Consider the following 26,569-nt stretch of genomic DNA (forward strand, 5'->3'; position numbering starts at 1 on the left):
CCAATCTTTTGTTTCACATTAGAGATAAATGACAACTTGCAATTACTAGTCAGGCTATCGTAGGTACTAAAAGAGCAGTCAAAACAGAAACAGAATCAGACGTTTGTCTGTTTTGGGAAGGGGCCTGCGAAGGGGTGAAGCAGCAGGTGAAGTAGAAGGGAAATCCTGAGGACCCGCTTCTTTGCCCAGGGCTGGAATTCTTTTCCCTCTGCTGAGAATAAAAAGCTGTGTGGGACAACACTTGAGGCAGTTTTTGGTTGACTACTAAATTCCACTCCTCATGAGGGAGCTCTTCCATTCCAGATGATGTGAGTAAGGTAACTGCCTTCTGTATCGAAGATGTCAGAGACTGTGACTATAATCCGTGTGTCTGCAAGGACAGGACCATCACCCTGCAGGACAGTGGCCCGCGGGCCTCGTGTTTCTGTGCATCTGGTGAGCAAGGCACTAACCGCCCTTCGTTCCAGACTATCTTTTCATCACGATGTCTGCAGAGCAAACAGCCTCACAGGAGAGATGGCGTCCCCCTCTGCAGCACCAGGCAAGCGTGCTGACTGCTGCCCAGTAGAGAAGGCCCGAGTTTCTAGAATGCAGCCCACTCCATGTGCACTCTTTCGTTTGGGCCCATACACAACTCTCAGAGCCTTCGTAGACTTTGACACACCCTTCTCAGAAATGGTTTACTTTTTACATTTCAATATTCTTGTTCTTTCCTGATGAATTTACCTGAACAATGCGGATACTTTTACTGCTAATTATAACACAGTGCCTGTTTTTAAAAAATATATAATATCTAAGAGCCTCTTTTATTCACTTTCCCAATAGATATTTCCTAAAGGGAGAGTAGGTCTAAGATAAGTGAATGGCAAAAGTCTATAAAGAAAACAAAACAAAAAATCAAGAAACTGAACACAGTAGAAATAATCTGGAAGAGAAGCTGTTTTTATAAAACATAAATAATCACTTTTAAATTCACTATATTCCATGATTAGCAGTGGATTCTGTATGAAATAAAGAAGGACAATTAAAACAGTACAGGATGTTTTCTTTTGTTTTTAAAGGGACCACTAAGCCAAGATTTGTATCTCTGTATGGAACTGATTTTCAAAGGGACAGAAGTGGTCTTTGATCTTTCTGAACCACTTGTCTTCAAATTCTTTCGAAGATGCAATCACCGAGGCGGTCAGGGCTGTAGAGCCAACACACTTCACCTCTGCGTGAACCTCATCTTTTATTTTTTCTGGGACGATATCTTCTCCCATAACCTGCGAGAAAAAAAAAAACAAACAAAAAACTATCCCAATAAAAAGGGGCAGCAGACGTGGAGTGGAAGACTATGCTATTCATCAAGGGTAAAGGATTTCATACCAAAAAACAAAACAAAACAAAAAAACCCAGCAGAAATACTTCAGCAGCCAGAGGGATTCTAACATATTGAAAAGAGGTTTGTTCAGAAGTAGCGATCCAAGGAGTACATAGGTAAAATACCCCATATTTCTCCTCTTATCTTCCCCCTGAGTGAACAAATCACTGAAATACTAATGTGGCAGCTATTCAGCCTACAGAGAGTGCCCGGTCAACATTCTTAAATCAAAGATCATCTTCTGCTGGCAAGAACGTATCTGCGAGTGCTTCTCCTCCTCCTAAAATAACCAGAAAGCGGAGCCTGGGCAGAATACTGCTGCTGGGGGTGGGGTGGGGGCACAGATTCTTCCTCTTAGAAGTTCCCAGAGAAGTCGCAGGCAGCCAACAGGCGAGTAGCGGGTAGCTGGGCCTACCCCTTCCTGACCCAGAGAGACTCCATCCCTCGGGAGATGTCACAGCAACCTCCAGGACCGGAGGAGCTGGCCTGCCCTCTGAAGGCAAAACACTGCTCCCTACTGGTCAGAATCAGGCCCAGATCTTGTGTTCGTTTCTCTGCTAAGACATGCAAAAGTTAAGTTGTGGAAAGCTTGCACCTGAACCCACTAAGTGATCAGCCCATCTTTGGTAAGGACAGTGAACTAAAATCAAGTCCCAACACATTTCATATCGTTGGCACAAAAGGTTAGGGAGCCCTCTGGCAGGGATGCTGTAAAGGGAATTTAAGTCACTTGGATTTGGATTAGATGATGTCTAAGTTTCCTGAAAACCCTGAGATCCAATGTGTTCATGAACACTCAAATTATAATGCATTAGAAACCCATTCAAGAATGGTTTCCACTGACTTTAAATCTTCAAAGACTACTTATTATTTGAGGCAAGAGCTAATGAGGTGAACAGCTTAACCAGGCAACTGTCAGCATTTATTAAAGCTTGGTACTTTCATCAATTCTTTTTTTTCATCAATTCTAAGACAATTTCTGTTTTGTGTTTTAACATCTCTGACATCAAGAGGTACCTTACAACACAGGTGTGGCACAGCATAAATGGCATCTTACTTTTCTCTTACTGGCCCATCAAATAATGATGTGTCTTACAACTGATAATTTCTGGGACTCAATGAAATGTAGTATTTTAAAATCTGGGATATAACACCAAAAGCCTTTTTTTTTTAATAAAAAAGAGAACTGAATAATAGTAATATCCAAATAATGCAATATCCCAAAAAGAGGGATTAGCAGGTGCATCATTCACAGCTGTCAAAATATCTGCAAAAATATTTGACCATATAAAAAAATGTAAACTTCTATATATCAAAAAAATCGTAAGCTTCAGAAAATACTGCAACATATAAAAGGTAGTAAGCCTAGTATAGAGCTCTTAAAAAATTATTAAGAAAAACAGAAACATACAAATAGAATAATAAAGAAAAAGCATGACTAGGTATTTCACAAAATATAAATGGCCAATAAACATATGAAAAAACTGTTCATCTTAGGAGTAACCAAGTAAGTAAATTAACACTAAAAAGAGCCATTTTCACCAATCAAATCGCAGATTTTGAAAAATAAGTTAATAGGTATAAAATTGTTTCTATAGGTCAAAATGATCAACTATTGACAATTTCACATGGTTCAACCTAATATCTAGGACTGGAGAAGGAAAATCAGTATTCTTATATATGATATGTAAATTGAACCAGCCTTTTTGAATCACAATTTGGAAATGAGCTTCAAGTCTTTAAAATGTTTGTATAGTTTAACCTAGTGATTCTATTCCTAGTAGTCTATGCTAAAAGGAACAAATACACTGATTTTTTTTGCAAAGAAATAACTTATTAAATAGGTACTTTATATCTGTTAAATGTTCAATATAGAGGACTTAAATAAATAAATGATAGTTCATCAAAAGTTTTAACTGGACTACTATCCAGCCATTAAAAAGCACATACTCAAACGATATTTAAAGATGCGGGGCTAGGGCCCCTGGGTGACACAGTCTGTTGAGAGTCCGACTCCTGGTTTTGACGCAGGTTGTAATCTCAGTCATGGGATCAAGCCCCACATCGGGCTGTGCACCCTGCGCTCAGTGCGGAGTCAGCTTGAGTTTCTCTCTCCCTGTCCCTCTGCCCCTCCCTAGTATGTGTGCACTCTCTCTAAAATAAATAAATAAATCTTAAAAAAAAATAAAGATACAGGGTCACGATCACATCACAATGTTAGGTAAAAATAACAGAGTATAAAGTGAAATGTACAGTTTGGCAATTCCTCCAAAAGTTAAACAGAATCACCATTGACCCACCAAATTCCACTCTTAGGTATATATCCAGAAGAATTTAAATCAGGAACTCAAACAGATACTTGTACGCCAAAGTTCACAGCAGCATTCTTCACAATAGCCAAAAGGCAGAAATGATCCAAGTGGCGTTCACCAGATGAATGGATAAACAAAATGTGGTGTGTATGTACATACAGTGGAATATTATTCAGCCATAAAAAGGAACGAAGTTCGGACACATGCTACAATATGGATGAACCTTGAAAACATTATGTTAAGTGAAATAAGCCAGACATAAAAGGGCAAATATTATAGATAGGATTCCACTATTTGAAATATCTAGTATAGGCAAATTCATAGACACAGAAGGTAGATTAGAGGTTACTAGCGGTTGGGAGGGAGGGGGAAATGGGAATTATTGCTTAATGGTTACACAGTTTGTTTGGGATGGTGAAAAAATTTTGGAAAGAGTGCTGATGGTTGCACAACACTGTGCATGTAATTAATGATCTGTATACTAAACCATGATTAAGATGGCAAATTTTATGTTATATATATTTTTTATCTTAAAAAAAGCAGAGAAGGGGAGCTGCTACAGAATAAAAGAGATATAAGAGACAGAAGAACCAAATACAGTCTGTGGACCTTATATGGATCCTTTAATTTTTTTTGTAAGTAGGCTCCACACCCAACGTGGGGCTTGAACTCACGACCCTGAGATCAAGGGTTGGATGGTCTACCAACTGATCCAGCCAGGTACCCCCAGATCCTAATTCAAATAAAACAACGATAAAAAGAAAAAAAAAAAAGTATGCAATCAATGGATATTTAAGGACACAGGGTCATGCTCATGTCACGAAGTAAGATTAACAGAGCACAAAATGAAATGTACATTATAATCCCAATGAGGGCCCAGACATTTGTCTTTTTTAAAAAGCTCCACAGGTACTTCACATGCATTGTCCAGGTAGAGAACTATTCTATGCAGTCCACAGATACACTGACCATGGTAAGGAGAATGTCTTCTTTGTAAGGATAACCTTACTTACAAGGAAACCTAAAATCTAGTTGAAAAGGTAAGACATACTCTTGTATTTTGTGGGGGGTGGGGGGTGGCAAAGTGCTATCTATTCAAGCACTGACTCTCCCTGAGCTCAGAGGAGGGAGTCCTTGCCACAGACAGGAATGTTTGGGGAAAGCTTCCTAAAGGATGTGGGACTTTGGCGGGGTCTCTGAGGATGGGAATACGGTCAGTGGGTGGAGATGAGACTACCCATGGCAAGGCTGTTAGACGTGGCAGATGAATCTAGAGGATGCAAAAGATTTGTGTAAGGAATTACGAGGTCCTAAGTTTGGAGTTACTCTCTGGAAGGGCCTGGATATCATGTGGAGGCACCTAAATGAGACCTGACCTCCAAGGTGATGGGGACACACGTGCTGAGTTTTTGAGCAGGCAGGTAATATGCTCAAAGCGATGCTGTGAGGTAAACCCAGCAGCAGCATGGTTTCAGAAGGATCTGAGGGGAGAGGGCAAGGAAGCGAGGAGAGCCGAGCCAGGAGGTCACTGTGAGCCGGGCACGAGGTCGTAAGGACGAGGGTGCTGGTGGTGCAAGAGAAATGGAAGGTGGGCCTGAAGGAAGGGCGGCTGGGTGCCTGCTAGAGGTGAGACTGGAGAGGAGATGACCCCCAGCTAGCGAGGTCCCAGCTCTGGATAAAAGAATGACAGACAGAACTGATGAAAAAAACAAAGTCTAGAATGAAGAGATGGTTCTCTCCAACTCCTCTCTGCTAGATACTGACAGAAGACTGACCGGAAAGTGTTTTGATGAGCAGCTCCATTTTAGACACTTTGTAACCTGAAGTGACAGCAGGATCATCAATCATTTCAGATGAGTCACTTAGGAGGTAACTAGTCTGAGATGTGAGACTAGTGTTTCAGAGATGGGACTAGAGATATAGATTAGAGGGTAATACCAACCCAGAGGTGACAACTGAAGACATGAGTGTGGTTATGATTTCTGTGGGAGATGGCAGAGAGAACAGAGAACTTAAGTGGAACCTCAGAGGATGTCATGACTTAAGACACAGGAAACTAGGAAGTTCCAAGAGGCAGAGGAATATTAAGAATACAGGAGAAAATCAGACTGCTGTGGTCCCTCGGAAGTAAAGGGAAGAGTAAACAAAAAGCGGGTGGCCAACAGCTATGGACGCCAGAAAGATGAAGGAAAACAAAGACTAAGGAAAGGCTACACAGTAAACTTAAGAGGGACAGGCTATCCGCTGCGCCTGTCTCTGGGCTCAAAGGAAAGGCTGAAAAAGGCTCAGAGAAAAGTGATAGGAGAATGTGGTCCCATAAGAGGGAAAAGGGGTCCAAGTGGGCGCTTAGTTTAGAGAAGGAAGAAAGAAGCCTGGCAATTTACATGGGCAATAAGTATTTCTTGAAAGAATGATGTTAGGATGGATATGGATATAGACTTATTTCATGGGAAAAGTACCTGAACTATCAAGTTTCAGTCACATACTAACAGGAACTAGTGTGAATAACTTAAATACAAACACAGATAATCTCCAAATGCTATCTTAAGTAATTTCAACATCACTTTTAAAAAAAAGCTAATAAAGGTTAAAAAAAAACAAACCCCAAAACCCTGACATTTGAATTTCTCTGCAACCATCAAGGTAGCAGAAAGGTGGAACAGTAAGAAAACGGACTTGTAGTGGGCCAGGCTCCAGTCTAGCTCTGCAGCTTAAAATTTGGGGCAGGTGCCACCCTGTCTGAGCCTCGCTCCCAGCTCCACCTGTCCCCACAGGCTGTTCTGAGTGTTATGAGGATAAATGAAGGAAAAACGTACAGAAATGCTGCAAGAAATGTCAACATTCATTCATTCGTTTAATCAGCACTCAAAAAACAATAACTGGGCATTTATGATGTGCAAGCAGGCAGGTACTAACAAGCACGGACAGGAAAATGAAACAGCCCCCGCCCCTAGCACCCTGCAGGAGAAAGATGAAGAAGAGGCCGCTTTCGCGGATTAAGTGATCAAAAGGCACGTAAAGCAGGGAAAAAGTCCCTTAGTAGAGGAGATTTGGCTATTTTTTAAAAAACGGTACTGGAGCCAGGAAAAATACCTCTGCTGCCGTGGTTCACATAAACCCACCTCAGCTATCAACAGCAAAGTGTCTTCTTTGAAGCTGAACCCTTTCATTTTATCTTCAATTTCCTGCTGAGTCCTTAAGTTCCTCTCCAAAGCAAATGATGTTTGCTGAGGCTGGGTGAGCTGAAGCAAGAGCCTGAAAAACAGTAAGTCCCAACGTGTGTGCAACAGGGAAGGGAAAGCAGTGAGGAAATGTTCACAGAGAGCACAGGTATTGGGCTGGATGGGAATCCAACTAGGCTCAAGGAAGGTACTCACCTTCATTTGAATCCCTAAAGCTTCCCACTTGAGCAAATTGAGCAAACTGCATTGGAGAGTCATCTTTTCTAAAATTCATAGACCAACGCTTCTCAAAGAAATCTTTAGGGAGAAAAACCTCAAAAGGGCTTCCTGTAGAAGTCAAGTGATTGAAAGCACAAACAATTTGGAGTGAAAAGGACAAGCTTCCCAATCAAAATCAAAGGCTCCTCCTCACAAAATGTTGGGATGTGCTCCTTTGAAGTCAGTGTTCTGTGACCGCTGAAATCCCCCCGAACCCACAGCCACTCGACCTCAAGGACTAATTAGATCCTCCAGCATACTTTAATTACCAGAAACAGGGTCAAATCTTTGACAAGCCTCTGATGACCTCCTTGGACTGCCTCACCACTAACTTCCCATCATAAGCATAACCTGGTCTTCTCTTTCCTCCTCCCTCCTGTCCTTGCCACATGGCTCCTTCTCTTCATTGTTTTTTTTAAAGTACTGAATGTGGGGACGCCTGGGTGGCTCAGTCTGTTGAGCAGCCAACTCTTGATTTCGGCTCAGGTCATGATCTCGGGGTGGTGAGATCGAGCCCCGCATCGGGCTCTGTGCTCAACAGGGAGTCTGCTTGGGATTCATTCCTCTCCCTCTGCCCCTCTCCAGGCTCATGCGCACTCACACGTTCGCGGGCGCGCTCTCTCTCTCTAATAAAAAAATAAATCTTCAAAAAAATATTGAATGTGTAGATTTTCCAGTTTCCCTCAGGCCTCACTGGTCCCTATTGCTATTCCCACTAGCACTCAGCTCTCCTGTTCACTCATTTCATGTCTTGAATGGACCACTCACTACTCTAGGTATTGGGAGATGCTGGTAGGCAAAACAGCTTCCTGCTTCATGGAATGAAAGGTCACAAATAAGATGATTTCAGGTAGTGAGGAGTGCTGTGCAAAAAAAAAAAAAAAAAAATCCAAGCAGGGTGGATAAAGTATCTGCTTCAGGTGGAGCAGTGAAGGAAGGCTTTTCTGAGTTACCACTCAAGCTAAGACCAAATGATGAGCCAGCCACCACAATATCTGGGGGAAGAAGGCCCTGACACATGAATTAGCTTAATGTGTTTGAAAATCATGAAGATCACTGTGGCTGAAACAGAGACAAAAAACTGTAGTAAATGAGAAAGGTCAACATCTCGCAGGCCATGGAAAGAAGCAGGGCATTTATGTTCGGGCAATGGGAAGTCACCGGAGAGTCTGGTAGGAGAGCATGCTCTGACCCACATTCCCCCGACTCACTCAAACCTGCTTATGTTACCTACCTGACCTCTGGAAGCATGTACATTTGTGACCCCTTTTATCTTTGATGTCCTTGCTTTCCCCTCTTGCTCCTGAAAGTACTTGAAAATATAGCTTACACTTGCCTCTTCCGTCTCATGTTCATTCAGCCCTCTGCCCTATGCCTTGTCACCCATTGCTACTCAAACTGCCTTCTCAAGGGCTGCAAATGACCTCCTCACTTTCAAATCCTCTCCTCAGAGTCGATCCTACCTGACTTCTCACCATCATCTGGTTGCTCATCTCCTTCCTGAAACTCCTTCATCTCCAGCTCCCTTCTTCTGAGCTCAACTCGTCCTAGGGAAAAGCTCCAACGGGATGTCCTATAGGTACTTGAATCTCAGCACATTAAACCAAAATCTTTACTTTCACCCGAAGTCTGCTCTGCTCCTCCTCCTGTGTGTCCTGTCTCCTCAAAAGGTGCCACCATCCACCCATACACCCAAGGTAGACTCTTGACTCGTCCTGGACTCTCCCCTCCCTGTCTTTCCCACATCCTCAGCTGGTCACCAGGTTCCGTCTATCCCATCCTGCAGTGATGTCCATGTCCTCGTTTTATTACCAGTGCACTATCCTAGGTCCGAACCTCATCGACACCCACCGATGACTCTACAGCTCCTTCACTGGTGTCTCGGGATCCCAACTCCTTCCTCCAAAATCCCCTCCCAGCCACCAGATCTCTCTCTCGAAATCACAGCTCTTGTCACACCGCTTGGACATTTAAAACCTTCCAATACTATTCAGGCCTTCAGCATAAGGACCAAATCCTTCAAGATGACATTTAACATCTTAGGCTAACAGAAGTACAGCCTTTACTGAATGCTGACCGTGTACTGGGCACTACACCAAGAGCTCAGACACGTGAATTCGAACCACCCCATGGACAAGGCATTTCCCCCTTTCTCCATGAAGATGAAGATGAAGGAAGCAGGGAGCAGAGAGTTTAAGTAATTTGTGCAAGGCCAGACCATTAGCAAGGGGAGGGGCCACACCCGTTCACTCAGTAACAATCTATTAGGTTGCTTACGGTGAGCCCTGACTCCCCCACCCCCCCCACTGTGTCATCCTGGATCGCGGTCTGCGGCCCCCTCTCGGCTCCACCATCAAGGCTGCTGTCACCGCACCTGCTCCGGGACGACCCTGCGCCCCAGCGGCCCTTCCATCCGCAGGCTGTGCTTTCCTCCACTTTACCTAGCCTGCCTCTTCTCATCTGGGGAATGGTCCAGAGTCAGCAAGATGCCCCTGAAAGCACACAAGCTGTGGACTCAGAGGCCGGGGTCCCAGTCATGGCAGCATTTCATGGCTGTGCCACTTTGGGCGTAATGCTGAGTTAGTTCCCTGGTCTCTACGAGAGGGTGCCAACGACCGCCCCATGGAGGGGGAGGATTAAAATGAAACAACGTATACAAAGCTCCAGTACACATTTCTCTCTATAGCTGATGAAAGTTCCCAGAAACATCTGGCAGAAGCGTCGCTCCCCCAGTAAAGCTTTCTTCTTCCCGCTACAGTGGACAGCTCCCGTAGGGGTCTGCTCCTGCTACCAATACCCCGTTAGTGCCCGGGCCACCTGTCACTGACCACACGTGTACTGTCCTCAGCACACTGAGTGGTGTAAGGAAAGGGCCTTTAAAAAAAAAAAAGACTTCCTTATTTTTAGAGAGAGAGAGAGCATGAGCGGGGGGAGGGGCAGAGGGAGAGAATCCTCAAGCCGACTCCCTGCTGAGCGGGGAGCCCGACTCAGGGTTTGATCCCATGACCCAGAGATCATGACCCAAGCCAAAACCAAGAGCCAATGCTCAACCAACTGAGCCACCCAGGCGCCGCTAAAAGGGCGTCTTTTTAAGAATCTTTATGATCCCAGCACCCAGCATGTGCCCAGCACACCACTGGTTCAATGTACTTCTGAATCAAAGTAATGTAGTCAACACTAAACATTTGCTGAATAAAGTTTACAATTTGCTTCATAGATAGCATTTCTCAGTAAGCCTCACTGTTAATATTTCTAGAATTCTCCAGAGTTAAAAACAATAACAACACTCTTTTGGCATCACCTGAGACCTAAGAGAATCTGTTTCTCTCATAAAGTATAGAATTTGGTCAAGTGTATGTTCCCTTTTCCCTTAAACTCTTATAACTATGGATTTAAAGTGTTTGCAGTCCCTAAATCATGGGAATTCTCTGTAGAATGAGTTAAACATTGTTTATTCATATTGTCAATAGTGATCCAAACACAAGAGTCAATTTTTGTCTTTAGTAGATCTCTGTGGAACCTACAAGTGAAAAATTCCTTGTTTAAAATACCTCTTCCCCTTTGTCAATGTTTTATACATTTAATTTTCTTTGCCTAATTTTAATGTTTTCCAATTTTAACATTTTATCTTGAGTGATGATACAAATCATATTCTTGAGCAAATATAGTTTTGTTTCTAAATCTGACATACTAAAAGGACATGTTCAAAGGATTCCATCTAGACCATAGGGGAAAAAAAAATCTCAAAAACAAGCCAAATGTCTATCCTAGGACTTTTTGAAGCTTAAAATTAGAAAAATCACACCTTTACCCTGGGCCTAGTACCGTGTGCTGTTTAATCCATTCTTCACTTACCTGGTTCGTATAAAAGAGGCACATGCTTTCATCTGAGTCTCTAGCAACTCTGCTTCTCTCTTCGCTGCCACGCAGTTTTGAATATTTTTCAAAGCTTTCTCATTCTTCTGGTTATTACTACTGCTTGCTTCCATAGAAAACACAGAGCTCTCAGGCAACGTTTCAGGAAAACACAAAAGACAGTCTTTTCCTGAGTGTGGAAAGGAGGATTTCATAGTTTTGTCACTGGAGGTGAAATTGTTCTGTTTCTGAGGTGATGCACACAATGTTGACAGAGCTGGCCCCAGATTCAGGTAAGCCTCTGCCAATTTGCCCCAGTTCCAAGGATCAAACGGATGCAAAGAAATTAGTTTCTGTAGGCAGAGAACTGTTTTCTCCAAGTTCGGCAGACTTGAGCAAATAGCCAACTGGAGGTAGAGCACAGTGGTTAAATGGTCTGTGTTAGTTGCTTTATTTTCCTAAGGAGAAAAAACAATTAAAAACTTTATTATTTTTTTAAGATTCTATTTTTAAGCAATCTCTATACGCAGTGTGGGGCCCGAACCCACAACCCTGAGATCAACACTTATATGCTCCACCGACTCAGCTAGCCAGGTGCCCAAGAGTTAAAAACTTTAAACTGCGGAACGTTTTCCATGTAAAAATGGAGATGCCTAAAAACCCAAGTTGTGTATGTTGTAAATTAGACGTATCTTTCAATAGCTACAAGTAGAGATAACTGTTTGAAGTTATAAACCTAGAGAAACACATACTACCGACCAAAATAACCACCAGACACTCCCAAACATCCTGTCATAACCATAGCATAATTCACGTGACAGTGGCCTGACAAAATTCAGCACCCAATCATAAATGTCAGTTTATCTTCAATTTTTATTGTAATCTTTATTGTCTTAGCCAGACAGCTGAAAGACCCAAGCCAACTTTTGTTTACCCTGGGGTAATGGTTCCATTTTAATATTCCAGGCTTCCTAATAATCCAAATGGCAGTTTCCTTGAGGATTCAAATGGACTCCATTTCCAAATTTGACTTGGCTTAGACATCTTAAACAGGATAGCCCTGAAGCTCTCAGTGCTTCATGAGGCATCATAATTGAATCCAAATGCCGTCCCTGGTAACCATTACCAAGGCCAATTATTTTTGGCCAGAAGGGGTTGCTTGGTTTCCTTCTGATCAGAAAATGCTTTTCAAGTCTCTTTAACCAGAGCCACCACCTCTTGCCTAACTTGACATATGGCAAAAGCCCTGTGGGTTAGGGAAAACAAGGCTTCTTTTTCTACGTTAGTCTGTGGAGAGCAGATGGCAGACTAAAATTACCTTTCAGTTAATTTTAAGCCTAAAGAAAACCTGGCCTACTAGTATCCAGATCAAGCTCCTGCGCACAACTACAATGGGCGAAAAATGCAAGTAAAACTACCCAGTATGCAGCCTGAAGAAACAGGCCAGTGAGTGAAAGCTTGGGGAGAATCTAAATATTTATATATTAAGTGATAATACAGAAAATAAAGCTCCATGTGACCTATCTGGTGATACTGCACCTTCCCAATGACAGAATACATCTGGTTTTATTCATACTATTGTTTTGTATTCTGTCCTTCCTAACAGACCATTAGATTCCAAAAGGGGTTTTTGTTTTACTTTTTAAAATTCATTTATTTCAACCTCAGTCAGCTCTGACCACACATAAAATTCTTCTCTGAAGTTTTCCCTTCAGAAAACTTCTACAATTTTTTCTTTTTACTTTGTTTTAATTCCAGTTAGTTAACATACAGTGTTATGTTAGTTTCAGGTGTACAACATAGTGATTTAACACCTCCATACATGCCCCTCTGCTCATCAAAAGTGCACAAACCTTAATCCCCATCTCCAGGTTCACCCATCCCCCCACCTCCACTCCCCTCCCCTCTGGTAACCATCAGTTTGTTCTCTATAGTTAAGAATCTGTTTCTTGCCTTTTGACTTCTCTCATTTTTTTTTTGTTGTTGTTCATTGCTGAATTCCTAGTACAGAGCATAGCCCCTTGGACATAACACATGTTCAGTAACTAATTAATCTTCATGTCTTTTATTTATAAGGAGAACAACACATACAGATTTTAAGAAATGCTACCTTTCTTCTGCAACTAGTCTATAGTGCTTTATGCTGTTTAGTAACATTTCATATCAAGAATGTATGTTGGGGTAGAGGCTGTTACATACAAACCATGATTTTTTTTTTTTAAGATTTTATTAATTTATTTGACAGAGAGAGAGAGCACAAGTAGGCAGAGCGGCAGGCAGAGGGAGAGGGAGAAGCAGACTCCCTGCTGAGCAGGGAGCCCGATGCGGGGCTTGATCCCAGAACCCTGGGATCATGACCTGAGCCAAAGGCAGAGAGGCTTAACAACTGAGCCACCCAGGTGCCCCCAAACCATAATTTTGATGGGAGGGTTTTTACAGCATAAATAGTAAATAACTCTCTGGAAATTAAATTCCATTTAAATGACTTCGTGTTATTTTTCCAGAATAATGCAACTCCTTCTGAAATGCAATAATGATGACTAGAGTTAATATTTATTGAGTGCGAACATATGCCAGGCACTATTCTAAGTGATTTACTCACTTAATCCTCATGACAATCCTTTAAAATGGATTCCACCATTATCCGCATTTCATCGAAGAGGGAACTGAGTCACTGAAGTTAGGGAACCTGCCTGAAGTCACACAGCTAGTAAGTAGCAGAGCTACAGTCAGCCATACCAGAAGGCAAAGAATGAAGGGTATTTAGAAGAGCTGACGCATGCTAGCTGGCTTAGGATTCTCCCTCTAGATGAACAGTGTATGTGCACGGTATGGATCTGCTTCATCTGTCACCTTAGCACTGAACCCAGAACCGGGCACATGGTGAGACTGAAATCAATGTTTGTAGAGTGCACACATTTAAAAGAGTCATTTACCGTAGGAAAGCAATGTCCTTAACCACAGCTTATCACATAAGCATATCAGTTACTGTAAGATGTTTAATTATTTAAATAAGAAATAAAATATAAGTAAGTTCTATTACAAATTTTGTCCAAAAATCATGAAGAAGAGAGATGAATTAGAAGTTGTGAGCATAGGGGCACCTGGGTGGTTCAGTCGTTAAGCATCTGCCTTCGGCTCAGGTCATAATCCCAGGGTCCTGGGATCGAGCCCCGCATCGGGCTCCCTGCTCAGTGGGAAGCCTGCTTCTCCCTCTCCCACTCCCCCTGCTTGTGTTCCCTCTCTCACTGTGTCTCTCTCTGTCAAATAAATAAATAAAATCTTAAAAAAAAAAAGAAGTTGTGAGCATAACGTGTTCATATCCCAACAGGCACTCCAGGACGAGCTGTCTATTTTGTTCAATGCTGTATACCGACCTGTCCCCCACAGAACACGAAAGGACGATAACTACCGAGACAGAAACAGGACAGAGCTAATAACAAAACAGAAAGGTCTGTAAGTAGGGAAGAAATTTTAAAAATAAAACAAAACCCGGGGTACCAAGCAGTGAGAAACTGCAAAATTGGTAGGCTCCACTGAAATCATGTGAAGAGACCCAAAAAAGGGGGAGACCCACAGGCCTACACTGCTGGTTCCTTCCCCAACAGGGTGCCTAGAAGCCTGATGGGCAGTTCTCAGTCCTGCCAGGGGAGCTGAAGGTCTTCTGACTGGTCCTTCCTCCTGCTTCGTAACATCCCAAGCTCTGGACACCTGGCATCTGCTGACAGGCAACAGATGTTTCTCTGAGCCGCAGAAACAGACTTCCGAAGCTGGAAGGAACCACAGGAATGATCCAGACGCTAACACTGCCACCACCTTCTGTAGGTTAGGCAGGGAGGAGCAGAGCAGTGACGTGCAAGAGATGCCAGGAAGAGAGAGGTGACAAGAGAGCACAGAACAGGAACGAAGGACGGGGGCCTGATGTCTAGAAAAAGGTACCAAAAGGGCCAACGCTGCGGCTAATTTGCAGACCCAGGCGACTGAGAATGAACGCTGTTTACGCTGTTAAACACCAAGTTCACTGTTTGGGCCATGTGCTTCCTGAACAAGGTAATCTTACCTTCCAGCTTGAGAATTAACGCACATTTATTAGAGGGGAGAAAAAGAACAAGACGCAGCTTGTTTTCCACGTCCCAAAGACAATTTCTAAGGTTTGCTCTCACTGCAAGAGGCTGAGGTCGCAGGCAATGAACCCCATCGGCAAGTAAATTTAGGGATTTTTCTTAGTTAATGAGATGGAGGGGGACGGCTCAATTGCATGCATACTTTAGGCTGACCAGCAGCCTGATCTGCAGGGTTCAAGATCAGTGTCTGGGTCCCTCATTAATTCCCTCTGAGGAAGAAAACTGGTCATCTATAAACTAAGATTGGTCAACTTAGACCAATCCTCATATAAAATTTAAACACAGAAAAACCAGAAGTAAATAAAAATGCCTTCATCTGAAAACAAAAACAAGCAGAATCTAGAATTGCAAATAACTGCTTTTCTTTACCCCTTTAAAAAAGGATTCTGTGAATTCCATTTAAGAATAAAAAAGGCTGTTAAGCTTGGCTTAGTATGATATTTAGGGTTTTTTGGGTAATTTTTTTCCTGTTTACAAAAGTAATCCATGTTCATTATAGAAATTTTGGAAAATAAAATCTTAAAAAAAAAAAATTTAAAGAGAAAAACATTACTGATGATCCTCCTACTCTGAACACTTACTCCTAACAAGAGTAAAACCTTTTTTACAAACGAGATTTTCAGGCAATGAAGAATTTTGAGCATAACACAGGAAAGAAAAAAATATTACAAGAAAATGACTGTCTAGAGCTCTGAACTGTTCATCATTATAAAGTTCTTATACCACTGAAGATTTTCTTCTACTTAAGCAAACCCACAGATTTTGCTGCTAGCAAGTTTTTTTTGTTTGTTTTTTTGTTTTAGAAAACAAACTATTTAACAATCCCAGGAAAGCGAAAGGAATGTAAGCAGTGAAACCACTTACCAAGTTTGTAGCAATCTCCAGTGCTTCTGTGTGCCTTCCCAGGTGAACCAGACACCGAACCTGGCCTTCCTGGACATCCCTTTTCATGGCAAAATTCGTAGATGGCAATTTTTCAGAGATACTGGAATACTCTTGCAGTGCTTTCTGCCAATTATTTGTTAAATAAAGGAAATGAAGAGAAGGGATAAAAAGAGAGGCAAAAATATAGTAGAAGAAAGGATTCAGTTATAGGGATGATTTTTTTCTTGGCAGAATATTATTATAACCGACTCTACAATGAACTGAGGAAGACTTGAGTATTTGTCAGTACTATTTTTCTAAAAGGTAGAAAAGAGATGGCTGGAGAATATAACCACTACTACCATGGGAAACACCGTACAGTAGGAAGAGCATTTTGGAGCCAAACAGACCAGGGTTTGAATCCTGGTTTTGCCACTAACTTGCTATACAACCTTCCTTCTCTCATCAGCAAAATAACAACTACTCTTGTGAAGAAGAAATGAAATTTTATATGTAAAGCAACCTAGTATCTACTTGTTCTTCCCTTTTCTCCACATTTTGGGGTGCTCTGCTCCTGTGACTCCATGCGGCATCTGTGCTAGAGGCTCCCACAGAATGAGGAGATACAGAACGTGGGGAAACAGACCTGCAAGGATCCCCAAAAGGTCGCTATATTGTAGGCACAGGAAACAAAACAAGTGATACAGAGCCATGTAGAAAAGGACAGAAACTTGGGATTCTGAGATTACAAACACTTATCACAGAAGATTAAATTCACCCTCACAAACAACATGCTCATAACTAATATGCTATAACTGATAGAACAAGAGCCTATTTCAAGTAGTGCAACCTTATAGATGTTGAATTCTACCTGATACTCTTGCCGTCTGTAGGCGAGGTCCCCTTTGAATTTCTTCAAAGTTAGAGCTTCAACATCATCACTGCTCTCTGTTTCTTCATAAAACCACTAGAAATTGTGAAAATAGCATATTATAGAGAATTAAGTTATGCTTTTCCCCCTCATACTCAAGTCGAAGCAATTTCCCATTCATAATTGATTAAGCCTCAAAAATTGACATACTTCTGGGACGCCTGGGTGGCTCAGTCGGTTAAGTGTCTGCCTTCGGCTCAGGTCATGATCCCAGCGTCCTGGGATCCGAGCCCCGCATCAGGCTCCCTGCTCAGCCCAGAGCCTGCTTCTCCCTCTGCCTCTGCCCCTCCCCCCAACTCATGTTCTTCCACACTCTGTGCATGTGCTTTCTCTAATAAATAAATCAATAAAATCTTAAAAATATATATATTTCTTTAGGATGAGACTCACAGGAAAACATCCAACAAGAAGAATGACAATTTTAGCGATGGCTCAGTTTTCAAATTGAAATTATCATGAGTAATAAACATACCAATGTTCATACCAAATGAAAATATCATAAAAGCAAAAAGTAGAATCTAACCAAAGAGGGCGCCTGGGTGGCTCAGTTGGTTAAGCGACTGCCTTCGGCTCAGGTCATGATCCTGGAGTCCCGGGATCGAGTCCCGGGATGGAGTCCCACATTGGGCTCTCTGCTCAGCAGGAGGTCTGCCTCTCCCTCTGACCCTCTTCCCTCTCGTGCTCTCTGTCTTTCATTCTCTCTCTCTCTCAAATAAATAAATAAATAAATAAAAAGAATCTAACCAAAGAGATTGAAATTAAGGCTACAAGGAGGTTTCCATTCCAATCAAATGCCAAAGACCTGTAGAAGAGAAGTCTGAGGAAATGCCCATCTGGAATATTTTATTCGCTCTTCTACTGATAGAAAGGAAAGCGAGACTGGGATTTCTCGGTTAGTGAGTAAAGAACATTAAGATGAGAAAACAGGTGTAACAAAAAGCAGTCCAGGGGTGCGGCTGCGCGGAGGGGCCGAGGTCCAGGCCCCTGGGCCTGAGAGGCGCGGGGAGACCCGGAGACTGGGCGCCGGGTGGGGGTGGGGGCGATTGGCGTCCGAGGGAGGGTAGCGAGTGTGGGAGGGCAGGGAGTCCCCGAGTCCCCAGTGTAGCCCGCAGATGAGCTCGCAGGATTTTCCTTATATGATCGGGGCCGTTGCTGGCGGGCGCGGCGCCGCTGGCCCGGAGCCTGAGAGGATTATGAAAACGTTTCAGGCGAGGTGTGGCTGGGGACCGGGGCGGGGAGACGAGGGGCAGCGGGCTAGGCTGGAGATGAGGGAGAGTTAGGGAGGTCTCTGCCGCTTTAACTGCGAGCCCTGAACTGTGAGCCCTGGTCGATGATGACGTGACCACTGCGCAATCTGAGTTCTAGGAACCAGGTGATGGAGTGTGTGCTGAGAACTGAGACCGAAAATAAAACAAAACAAAACAAAAAAACAAAAAACAGTCCGTGTGCCAGTTTTTCCAGCCTCAAAGTAGTAGGTCAAGCTCCGTTTTACTCACAGTAAAACATACTGAGGCTGAACGTAGTCTATCCCCAGGTAAGTGCTATCAAAACGCAACTGCATTTGTGGTGGTTCTACCATCATGTCAAAATCGCTTGGTTCTATTTCTAAAAGTGTTGCCTGGGTATCACTACCCTCCTATTATCTTAGTAAAAGTTTCTCTCCTTTGCCTGATCCATCACAGCGAAGAAAGCTGTTAACTGCTGTTTTTCTGTTGTCCCTGAAGTACCACGTAAGTCAACAAGTCTATGTCTTGAACCCGTAATTTCCCTTCGTGTTCTACCGCTCTCCAGTCACAATGCCGATCCCAGCTGAACAAGAACTGCCCAACTGCAAACCTTCATGCAATTCTCATGATCCCACTGGGAAATGATCAAGAAAAACTGGCTTTCAAATGATTGTTTCTATTCTCCCACATAACCTGCAGGCCCGCAACCATTCGAACAGGAATGGCTTCAAATCCCCCTTTCTGGTAAGAGAAAGGAGGGAAGAACTGTGAGCAAGGGTGGAACAAAGAGGTGAAGTGCTGGATAAGGCCGACCTCTGACCCACAGAGACAACAGAATTCTTCTACCCCAAGCTCCCGGTTTTATACCCAGGGAAATCAACATGACTTGAATAAGGCTTCTTTGAGTTTACGAGCAGCATCATACACCAAACAAATCCTAAAGACAAGTGATCTTTGGATTTTACTTTTTAAGTGTAAGCACATCACACTTGACCAAGTATCTCACCCATTTCACTCCACAGTAACCCTGTGAGCCAGCAAATATTATTTTTCCCAAATTACAAATAAGGAATTAACACCTTGGAAAGCAAGTGGTAAAGCCAACGCTGCAATGCAGGGTCCTATCTCATAACCACGGCTTTTAATGCTGCACACATAACTTCCCAAGTCCATTCCTGGTTTTAGTCTACATGATCAACTACTATACGTAACTTTGAAAGAATGTATGTGATAAGGAGAAAAGATAAGTTAAATAAAACAAACATAATTCAGTAATTACTGAGCACCTGACATCTTTAAGTACAATGGGGTTCTTTTGTTTTTTGTTTTTTATTTTACTTATTTATTTGACAGAGGGAGAGAGAGCACAAGCAGGGGGAGTGGCAGGCAGAGGGAGAAGCAGGCTCCCCGCTGAGCAGAGAGCCCAGGACCCTGGGTCGGAAGGCAGACGCTCAACCGACTGAGCCACCCAGGCGCCCCCTAAGTACAACGGTTTTAAGGAAAAATGAAGACAATACAAATAAAGGAACTTAGCACAGTGCCTGAAACAGGTTAAGTTTCTGATACATAGTATTGTAGTTCTTATACATGAGATGAGATTTACATACATGCAATAACACCAAGTTAATATTCTACCAATTCAAAATATTCACGGAGTTCCTGTTATTAACAAAAACTGCCAGGCACTGGAGGACATAAAGTTAAGCCCCCACTCTCCTGTGATCATTTAGCACTCCGGGTCGAAGAGCTTTAGGTTACTGACAAGCGCTGTAATACAAACTGAATGGCGGGGGGGGGGGCGGGGGGGGGGCACTCCAAGTCAAACATACTTGCTCAGAAGGAGGAATCAGAAAATACTTCCTGGAGGAGGCGGCATTCAAGGTGTGCTCTAAGAAATGGATATAACTGAACGCTGTGACCATGCGAGCGGGGCTGACGTGGGTTGAGAGAATCACTGAACAAGGGCAGGCCCGTGGGTGGGACGTCGCTGTCTGGGGAGCAGAGAAGTTCTGGAAAGTGGGCGGTGGCCGGATTTCTGGGGCCCCTGACTGCCCGGCTGCAGATTCAGTGAGGGCGCACAGAGTTACTTAAGATTTCAGGATAGCGAGCCTTGGCGACACCCGCCAAACGCCCCGTGCGAGTTAATCGCCGACAGCTCGGGGCCCAGTGGGCCGAGCGCACCGGGTGGGGCTCCGGAAACGTCCCGGCCTCGTGGGGTAGTGGGAAGACAACTGGAGGGGAGGCCTGCGGGGGCGCAGGGTCGGCCGGGCGAGGCGGCGGGCACCGGCACCGCGAGGACCTGGGTTCCGTGGGCGGCGGCGCGGGAGCCGGGCGTTTGAAGCGCTCCCCGCCCGGGACCCGCGGAGGCCAGGCCCGGGGTCCGGAGAGAGGCCAGCAAGCCCCGCCCTCTCACCTGCGGCTCGCAGCGCTTGGCGCGGTAGGACGCCGGCGGTCCAGGCCGCCGCTCCCGCCTCTCTTCGAACACCGAGTCCTCGAACTCGCCGCCCAGCAACCAGCACCCGGTCTCCATGGCGCGCTCGCCGCCGGGGATCGGGAGGGGGCGGTGCCTAGAGAGGCGCCCTCGTGCGCCCTCGTGCAGAAGGGGTGGGGCCGCCAAGGCCAGAGCGCGGCATGCTGGGACTTGTAGTTTGGGGGGGTGGCAAACTGGGATTTGGCCGGCTGCGGGCGTGGAGTCACGGTGGAACTTAGACTTTTATCTGACTCACAAACTGACCGAAGCCGGGGACAGAGTGTTTGACTGCTCCGTTTTAGGAGATGGACCCAGAGGTCTTTACCTGCACGCATCAAAAAGCCTGGCTCCAGGGTAGCTTTTTAAAAATTCCTCCGTGGCACTGTGTTAAGCACATTTTTTGCACTTTGTATTCTCTTCCAACAATTTATGAAAGGCGCAGGGGTTCCCACTTTGCAAATGAAGCTATTGGGGTTTCGAGAGACGTTAAGCAACGTGCTTAGGATCCATTTTTCCGTGGCTAAGAGCTGGGAAATACAGAAATCAATCACTAGTCCCCTTGTCTCTAAAAAGAGACACCACCACCACCACCAATAACAAAGACCAGAGAATTCACGCATTTATAGAACGGAGGACAGAATTTACTCTGGATGCTCCATCAAGGACTATTAATTCTACCTGGAGAAAAACACCAAATTCCAGAAGTCTAAAACTAATATTTACTAGAGTTCTTATACATTCCTTGAGACTAGAAAATTGAAATTATTGACAAAATGCTGGTCAATATTGCACAGCACAATATTACTGTGACATATTACACAGCAGGTTTTCCCTGGTTTTCCTCCTATTTCTCCTCACTCACCTGTTCCTCTTCCACCATTTGTCGTACAAGTTTTTTTCTCCAACCCAGTCTTCTATTCCACGAACTCATCCTGGGAGAGCATAATCCACTCCCCAAGGTTTCAAAATCCATCTCTCTACTGATCATTCCTCAAATCTAGAACCAGCCTGTGTATCCAATAGCCTTGAGTGGAAGGCTTCTCCAGGACAGCCTCCAGACATTAGCTACTGATGCATTCATCCATAGAAGGGAGAAGAAGAAGAAGAATTAGGAGGAGGAGGAGGAGGAGGGGGAGGAGGAGGAGGAGGAAGGAGAAGGAGAAGAAGAAAGTTTGTTTTTCCATCAGAGATGTAATAATCCTAATTAGGAAAAATTCAGAAATTATAGAAAAATAGAAGAAAAAGAGGTATCCATAATATTATCATTCAGAAGTAATGGAGTCTAAAGAGGGTAGAGATATTTGCCCTAATCCTAATATGCCCTGTTCTAGCAGAAAAGACAATACAGCATAATGTTGAAAGGGCCCCAAGCACCGGATTTGTCTGGGTTCATGATCCTGGTTCAGTTATTCACTAGCAGTGTGACCCAACTTGTGAAATGGGCATTGATTAAAATAATGCACGTAAAGTGCCTATCAGATAGCAAGTGAGTAATATGTGTTCATTCAAAATTCCTGTTTCAGGTGCAAAGTAAGAAGAAACCAAAGGCAGGCAGAGAGAACCTTTTTTCAGTTTTTTTCTTCTTTTTTAAGGCTGTTTAGTTTTGAAATGTCCACCCTCTTGGGTCCTGTGCCCCCCCACCCCACCCCAGCCTCCTCCTGGCCCAACTACCTGAGCCAGATATTCTGCTGCAGTGGTCAAGAAGGCACAGCATGGCAGTTTATGAGTAAGAGAGGGTTCTTTGCCCTTTGAAATCAGGATAACTGACCTCATGGGTTTCTTGCCTTTTTACCACTCAGAACCCTTTATTTTCCCCCAGAGGGAAGGATTTGTGGAGGATTTGTGCACACAATAAAACTGCATTAATTAACTAATAATTGCTTCATTTTCCTTTAAAAAATTGAATCCAAGTCCTATATAACAGCCAATACAAGCTTCTGCCCAGCCGGAGCCTACCAGCATTGCCTCATTCTGTGTTAGGGTTTTAGCTGAAAACAAAGAGGTAGCTGTTAGGGACCCCAGGAAGCCTGGGGAAAGGTTAAATGTGATTAACATTGGGCCTTTGGCAATAATGAAAACAGCTCAAAGGCCCCTATCAGTATTGAGGACCTGGCATCTGGACCCCAAGTTTTAAATCACTGCCTCATTTGATACAGAGACCCTAGGATAATGTCATTTTTATTTATTTATTTTATTTTTTTAAAGAATTTATTTATTTATCAGAGAGAAAGAGGGGGAGCACAAATAGGGGGAGTGGCAGGCAGAGGGAGAAACAGACTCCCCAGTGAGCAGGGAGCCTGATATGGGGCTCGATCCAGGATCCCAGGATCATGACCTGAGCCGAAGGCAGACGCTTAACTGACTGAGCCACCCAGGTGTCCCAATAATGTCATTTTTTTAAAAGAGAGGAGTGCAGGTGTGCCTGGGTGGCTCAATTGGTTAAGCGTCAGCCTTCGGCTCAGGTCATGATCCCGGGTCCCGGATTGAGCCCCTCCCTGCTCAGCGGGGAGTCTACTTCTCCCTCTCCCTCTGCCCATCCCCAGCTCAGACTCCCTCACTCACTCTCTCAAATAAATTATAAATTTAAAAAATATTAAAGAAAAAAAAAAGAAGGGGTGCCTGGCTGGCTCAGTAGGTGGAGCACAAGATTCTTAATCTTGGGGTTGGGAGTTCGAGCCCCACACTGGGTGTGGAGCCTACTTAAAAAAATAAAAAGAGGAGACTAAACCAATAAGAGAGAAGGGCACTTTGTAACTATTAAATACAACTTACATACTTGGGAAAAGCTAGGTGTTGGGCACTGTTAGGAAGTAAAAGGGAATTCTGCAAGTGTTTAAGATTGTGTCGGTTGTGATAAAAATCTGTTTTTATAGATTTTTATTTGTAAAAATCTGATTTTTGATTAAGGGGTGTGATTGAGTTCCCTACTGCAAGATATCACCTCCTCCAGGCAGCTCTCCTTCCTCTTTCCTCTAATTCCTCCATGCTGTTATCCATTGTGGCATTTATCACACTATGGACTGTTGGAAACTAGAGATGGTGTCTTTCTCACTCTTGGAAACTCAGCCCTCAGGCAGACCTTGGCCCAGAGCTGCTCAGGCGATGCTTGTTGAATGGACAGGAAGTGGCAGAAGGAGCAGACAGGAGGACTTCTCAGTTCTAAGTCACATATTGAGGTCCTTTCTGAGAAGGAGGGGAGAAACCAACATTTATTGAGCATCTATTATGTACTAGGTTGTGCTGTGGACACCCTATTAACTTCATTTTAAATAATTCTCACAATATCTCCCTCTGAATTAGACATTATAATTTCCATTTTTGCAAAGGAAATACAATCTGAGAGGTCACTTGTCCAGGGTCCCAGGTAGTGAGTAAAAGAGACCAGACTCAACATCAACTTTATCTGACTTCAAAGTCTATGTTCTTAACTATCCCCCAAAACCAAAATGGCAGGGTTTCATGAAGACATGGAGAACTGAATCCGAGGCTGGCTCTCCCTGCCTCATGTTCTGAAGGATTAGGAGCTCTCATTTCTTCTTTCTGTGTCTCTGCAGAATGGCTTTCTCTGCCTTGCTTGCACACATTCCAAGATGGCCTCTGAAACCTGAGCAATTCAAGCCCCCAGAAGAAAATCACAAGCATCACACTGTGTCTCCATTCCAGGTCATTGGCCTAGAGATTCTACTGGCCAAAGAGTGAGATGCCCTTGCCATTTCAAAGAGCTGAAGGCTGAAGGTTCTGGTGGTCTCCTGGTGGCTCAGGGGCAGCTGTGGGACTGGGAGGTGGCAGGAAGCCAAGTAGACAAACATGTATGGTCTATGGAATTGGCAGTCACTGTGCCAGGCAGAGTGCTGGGGGTCTTCGCTCTGGCCTTGGCTGGGAGCCCCTGGGCTAGACTCTAGTCTCTTGGGTACATCATTTCACAGCCCCAGGGGTGCTTCCAGAGTGTAAGACTGTTCTCACTATACTTAGAAATTACAGACCTCTACACCCATCCCAGTCTTGAGCCCTGCTCAATTTCTATTTCTGCCTCTCAAAGATACTCCCTTCCAGAACAACAAAATATTACCTTTGACCATAGGCTTTAACCAAGGGTGGGAAAACTGGTTGTTTTCAAATTGGTGTTGGAATTACCCAGAAATCCAGATGTTCTATGAAGCAAGAGGAAGTTTTATTCAGCCCTCAAAACCTCAGTGTCTGAGGTTACTACTTTCCTTCCTGGCCCAAGGGAGATGTTAGAGGTACTTTGAAAAAAGGGTGACACTTCACTAACTATACATTCCTTAGTCAGGCATTCAAAGCCATCTCCAGTCTGTTACCAAACTCATACTGTTTTATTATTTGTTTTTTTAGTGTTCTTGTTTCTACAACTTCATTGAGGCATAATTGACAAACAATCAACGGCACATATTTAAAATGAATTTTGACATAGGTATGTATCTGTGAAAACTCCCCCCCTACCCCACTCAAGATGATGAACATATCCATCACCTCTAAAGGTTTTATCCCTTCCCTACCTTATTTCTTTAACTGAATCCTGCTCTGCAGCCAGGCTGGTCCTCTCCAGAATGGGCCTCCCACATTGCCCCCACCCCCAAGTCCTTCCTTCATCTTGCAACCTTCCCGACCTTACCAGGTCCCAGCGCACCATTTCCTTCGTCAGTCCCGCCCAGTGCCCTGCCACCATAACCAAGTGGGATTTATCTTAGGAATACAAGAGTGGTTCAACATAAGAAAATTAATCAATATAATACATCATATTAATAGATGAAGGGGGGGATCCATACAATTATCTCAACTGATGCCAGAAAAGTCACTTGGCAAAAATCCAGCACCCTTTCACGATGACACCTGTCAGAACACTAAGACTAGAACTTCCTCAACATGATAAGGGACATTCATGAAAAACCCACAGATAATGATACTTGATAGCAAAACTGAAAGCTTTCTTTTATGATCAGGAAGAAGACAAGGATGCCCTCTTTCACCAGTGCTATTCAACATAGTATTTGAAGTTCTAGCCAGAACAATTAGGTGAGAAAAAGAATAATAGCTGTCCAGATTGGAAAAGAGTAAAACTACATCCATTTAAGGAGGACATGATCCCACATATAGAAAATCCTAAAGAATCCACAAGAAAACTACTAGAGCTAACAAATGAATTCAGCAAAACTGCAGGTTACAAAATCAACAAACAAAAATTAGTTGTTTCTATACACCAGCAATAAACAATCTGAAGAACAAATTAAGACAGCGATTCCAATAACGATAGCGCCTAAAAGAATATCTATGAATAAAATGTAACCAAGGAGGTGAAAGACTTTCACACTGAAAACTACAAAACTTGCTGAAAGAAATAAGACCTAAATAAATGGAAAGGCATTTCATGTTCATAGATAAGAATACTAAATATTGCTAAGATGTCAGCACTACCCAAAGCAATCTAAAGAGTCAACATAATTGCTTCCATAGTTCATAACTCAAATTTTCAATAACTTTTTTTCCAGAAATGGAAAAGCCAATCCTCAAATTTATATGAATTGCAAGGGACCCCAAGAAAACAAAATAATCTTGAAAAAGAAGAAAGTTAAGGACTCATACTCCTGGTTTGAAAACTTACTATAAACCTACAATAATCAAAACAATGTGTTCATGGAAAAAGGATGGATATATAGACCAAAGAAATAGAAGTGAGAGTCCAGAAATAAACCTTCACATATATAGCCACCTGATTTTTGAGAAGGGTGCTAGGTCCATTTAGTGAGAGAAAGATAGTTGCTTCAACAGATGGTGCTGGGAAAACTGGATTACCACAAGCAAAAGAATGAAGTTGGACTTCTACCTCACACCATATACAAAAATTTACTCAAAATGGATTAATGACCTAAATACAAGAACTGTAACTATAAAACTCTTAGAAGAAAATGTAGGGGTAAATCTTCATGACCTCGGATTTGGCAATAGATTTTTTCTTACTAAGTAAT

At 43.4% G+C, this 26,569-nt stretch overlaps 1 protein-coding gene and 2 non-coding genes across 3 annotated transcripts; 2 read left to right on the forward strand and 1 right to left on the reverse strand.

Annotated features, from left to right (window-relative positions):
• Positions 1–925: 925 nt before the first annotated feature.
• On the reverse strand, positions 926–20,675 carry C4H8orf76 (chromosome 4 C8orf76 homolog). The gene is made up of 6 exons (XM_021688774.1): positions 20,529–20,675; positions 16,830–16,925; positions 15,959–16,102; positions 10,971–11,428; positions 6,798–6,930; positions 926–1,265 (listed from the first exon to the last, which is right to left on the reverse strand). The coding sequence occupies exons 1-6, from the start codon at positions 20,643–20,645 to the stop codon at positions 1,068–1,070; spliced, it is 1,146 nt and encodes a 381-aa protein (XP_021544449.1). The 5' UTR covers positions 20,646–20,675; the 3' UTR covers positions 926–1,067.
• Positions 17,975–18,121, forward strand: LOC123324773. The gene has a single exon (XR_006540038.1).
• On the forward strand, positions 18,214–18,292 carry LOC123324761. Its single transcript, XR_006540027.1, has one exon.
• Positions 20,676–26,569: the final 5,894 nt, after the last annotated feature.

Source organism: Neomonachus schauinslandi, chromosome 4 (genome assembly GCF_002201575.2).
Source record: "Neomonachus schauinslandi chromosome 4, ASM220157v2, whole genome shotgun sequence".
Taxonomy (NCBI): Eukaryota; Metazoa; Chordata; class Mammalia; order Carnivora; family Phocidae; genus Neomonachus; species Neomonachus schauinslandi.